The 3,801-nt window shown below is 35.6% G+C and overlaps 2 protein-coding genes across 2 annotated transcripts; one reads left to right on the top strand and one right to left on the bottom strand.

Moving 5' to 3' along the window:
- Positions 1-337: 337 nt before the first annotated feature.
- On the top strand, positions 338-1,595 carry LOC132930522 (uncharacterized). Its single transcript, XM_060996447.1, has 2 exons — positions 338-1,309; positions 1,424-1,595. Exons 1-2 carry the CDS (start codon positions 545-547, stop codon positions 1,469-1,471), a joined length of 813 nt encoding a protein of 270 aa, XP_060852430.1. The 5' UTR covers positions 338-544; the 3' UTR covers positions 1,472-1,595.
- A 252-nt stretch (positions 1,596-1,847) lies between these two features.
- Positions 1,848-3,217, bottom strand: LOC132930587 (myoneurin-like). Its single transcript, XM_060996528.1, has 3 exons — positions 2,972-3,217; positions 2,678-2,734; positions 1,848-2,612 (listed from the first exon to the last, which is right to left on the bottom strand). Exons 1-3 carry the CDS (start codon positions 3,126-3,128, stop codon positions 2,347-2,349), a joined length of 480 nt encoding a protein of 159 aa, XP_060852511.1. The 5' UTR covers positions 3,129-3,217; the 3' UTR covers positions 1,848-2,346.
- Positions 3,218-3,801: the final 584 nt, after the last annotated feature.

The following is a 3,801-nucleotide window of genomic DNA, read 5'->3' as shown; positions in this document are numbered from 1 at the left end:
ACGTATAAAACATATACATACACGTATAAAACATATACATACAAGTATAAAACATATACATACACGTATAAAACATATACATATACATATAAAAAACATATACATACAAGTATAAAACATATACATACACGTATAAAACATATACATACACGTATAAAAACATATACATAAATATATAAAACATATACATACAAGTATAAAACATATACATACACGTATAAAAACATATACATAATTATGTAAAACATATACATACAAGTATAAAACATATACATATACGTATAAAAACATATTAGTTATTGAATCGAAATGCCAACGGTCCAGACGTATCCGTAAATCGGGCTGACGCGGTTTTTTCGCATCCGTACGATATCTCTGTGTTATCACGTCACCCCCACCACCACCACTCGCACCGTGAATAGATTAAGTTTAAATAATTACGCGGATTTTCGGGCCAGCTAAGTACAATAATTATTTTAAACAAATCAGTAACACTCTATTCGCTTAAAGTGTAACAAGTGAGTTTCATTCTAAAGGACAAAAAATGTCGGGCGAAATTGAAACTATCTCTGCGACTCGTGGTGAACGCGCGAGAAAAAATTTACAGTTTATCGTGCAGCCGCCTAACGATTTAATCGATACCACAAACTTTGTCATAGACTTTGCGGGACGGAAATCCATCAACATCGGACTCGACGTCGCGAACGTATTCAACGTGGCCGTACAGATTATAACGCCGTCTCGCCATGTATGCATAACAAGTGTTTTTCTGCAACGAATTTTCTCACTTGTGCCGTACATACTCTCAAATATATCCGACCCGTCGGTTAAAAGCCGCGATAGACTTATTCTCAAAGACGAAAATAACACGCTGTCCAGAACCACTTATCGCGGCGAAGGGATGCTAGCCGTCGAATCGCACTTACAACAAGGATGTCGCGTGTTGTTGAGCGGGAGCGATCTATTAAGAATACACGAGATGCAATGGGCCATCGGCGAATCGATCTCACGCAAATCTAACATCACGCGATGCGCAGTTATGGTTCAGATCGATCAGATAGCTACTTATCTAAGTACAAATGTCTATGCAGATAAATCGTCGACCGCAGAAGAAATTTCAACAGCCACTCACAATATCCACCCCGATCTCCTCGCGTTGAATATATTCCCGAATAGCGAAAACAGTTTGGTAAATCAGATCAAATTGTATGCGAACGAACAGTTGGCGATGTGTTGGGCGACTAATATTCAAAATAACGGAATAGATTACATCCCGAGCAATGACGCGACGCCCGCCGACATTGAAGAGGTGATTATTATACAGTAAAATATTAAAATATATCTAATAATATAATATTATTTCGTATTACGATAAAATATATCTTATGACATCACGCATTTATACGTATATTATTTTTCACAGCTTATAGGATTCCACGAAAACGAGGGGCCGGCCATGTATACATATTAAGAATAATGGCGTCCATATGTCCGACCTCGACATTCCGAATGCTGACCAGGGCTAATAATATTCAGATGAAACACATGTATTATGATATACAAATATATATATATATATATATGTACCATCTGCTTGTATAGAGTGCTATTATTTTTGTCATAAGCATATTATTATTATAAAATAAGATTTGTACTGTTCATTACATATTATATTATATTTTAGAAAAAAAAGTCGTTATGTATTTTTATTATTCCATTTATTACAAAAACACAATTACAAATATATAATATATATATATATATATATATATATATATAGTTATATTACTTTATCGTATGCATTCTATGGTAAAATGTGAATACAGATATACCGTACAAGGGTCGAATGCATCATTTTAATAAAATAGCAAATATTACAGTTTCCGAACTTCTCCCACGCCCAAGAGTAATCCGTCGATGCACGATAAGGCAAACCCGCTGTATTTCCCGGCGTATGAATCTTCTTCGGCCTGGAGCTTCGCGAAATCACGATCGACCAAACCCTCGACATTGCTGTGCGCGTATAGTTCGCGAGCCGAAGTTTTAAACGCACGGTTTTGAGCCGAATTGTTTAAATTAGGTACGACGTACGTGGCCTCTAATTTCAGGTTGTATTTAATCGGGTTAATACGCGCGCGCTCGCGTAATTTTGCGATTAGTTCGGACTCTATCGAATTTAGGAACGCGCGGTAACTGGTTACATTATCGACGTTTTTCCTAAAATACCACACGATCGTGCGGCTAAGCGATGCTTCAATTTCGATAAAGCCCGTAGTATTAACCTTTTGCATGCGCGTCTTTTTCCGTTTGATGTTTTTCGGAGTATTTTCCGTGTAAGCCACCCCTTCACCGTCCGACAGTGGCGAGATCGGTCTTGATGGTGCGGTGGGGGTAAGGGATCTTGCAACGGACCTGGTGACTGTCGCCTGTGCGGGTGACGGGGGTGACGATAGTCGGTATGCGGGTCGTTGATGGTGGGGCTTGACGCGGGAGAGTAATTGTGCCCGCACGGTGGCGGTCGTGAGTCAAGATGGTCGTCGTCGTAGGCGAAACATCTGGTTGAGCGTGTGGGGTAGTGGTGGGGGGTGCCCAATTTATGACCGATGCGCGACCTAACATAGATTATTAACATTAAGATATTGTCGTTATTATTGTTAATAGGAAAAACATTATTTACCCATTGCGCCGCCTATTTGTACAGCGCTGTGGAATTCAGGTGTGTTTTTAACGATCACTATTTTAAAAATAATTTAATTAAAACCCCTAATTATTAAGCAAAACGTTGTTGGCCCAAAAAAACATCATATGTGTAGAATTCTAATTTTTAATTATACAAAAACTGGTTTAAATATTAATAACTTATACTCAAGATATGACGATAATTCAACAATGTTAGTTTGCCTAACTTACTATGAGTAACAAAGAGGTTTTTTTGGCTCAACGTCATAATAATAATAATCAATGTACTTACTATGCAGATTTTGTACGTGGTTTCTAAGGTTGTCCGGGCGGGTGAACGTCTTGAGACATATCCCGCATGAATTCGTTGATCCATCGTGGGTTTTAGCGTGTCTGTTCAGATCGCGCTTATGAACGTACACTTTTCCGCAAATCGCACAGTTAAACATTTTCGTAAATATAAGACACACAGTGTTGTAAAATAATAATAATAAAATGTAGACGAGACGATGAATATACGTAAGAACGTGGAACGCGTTTAAACTCTGTAGGCCGTCTGATCTGTATACGTCTGGACCGTTGGCATTTCGATTCAATAACTAATATGTTTTTATACGTATATGTATATGTTTTATACGTGAATGTATATGTTTTACATAATTATGTATATGTTTTTATACGTGTATGTATATGTTTTATACTTGTATGTATATGTTTTTATATGTATATGTATATGTTTTTATACGTGTATGTATATGTTTTATACTTGTATGTATATGTTTTTATATGTATATGTATATGTTTTATACGTGTATGTATATGTTTTATACTTGTATGTATATGTTTTATACGTGTATGTATATGTTTTATACGTGAATGTATATGTTTTACATAACTATGTATATGTTTTTATACGTGTATGTATATGTTTTATACTTGTATGTATATGTTTTACATATTTATGTATATGTTTTTATACGTGTATGTATATGTTTTATACTTGTATGTATATGTTTTACATAACTATGTATATGTTTTTATACGTGTATGTATATGTTTTATACTTGTATGTATATGTTTTACATATTTATGTATATGTTTTTATACGTGTATGTATATGTT

The sequence above is a fragment of the Rhopalosiphum padi genome, chromosome 4 (genome assembly GCF_020882245.1).
Source record: "Rhopalosiphum padi isolate XX-2018 chromosome 4, ASM2088224v1, whole genome shotgun sequence".
Taxonomy (NCBI): domain Eukaryota; kingdom Metazoa; phylum Arthropoda; class Insecta; order Hemiptera; family Aphididae; genus Rhopalosiphum; species Rhopalosiphum padi.
This window is presented reverse-complemented; position numbering and strand designations above follow the sequence as displayed.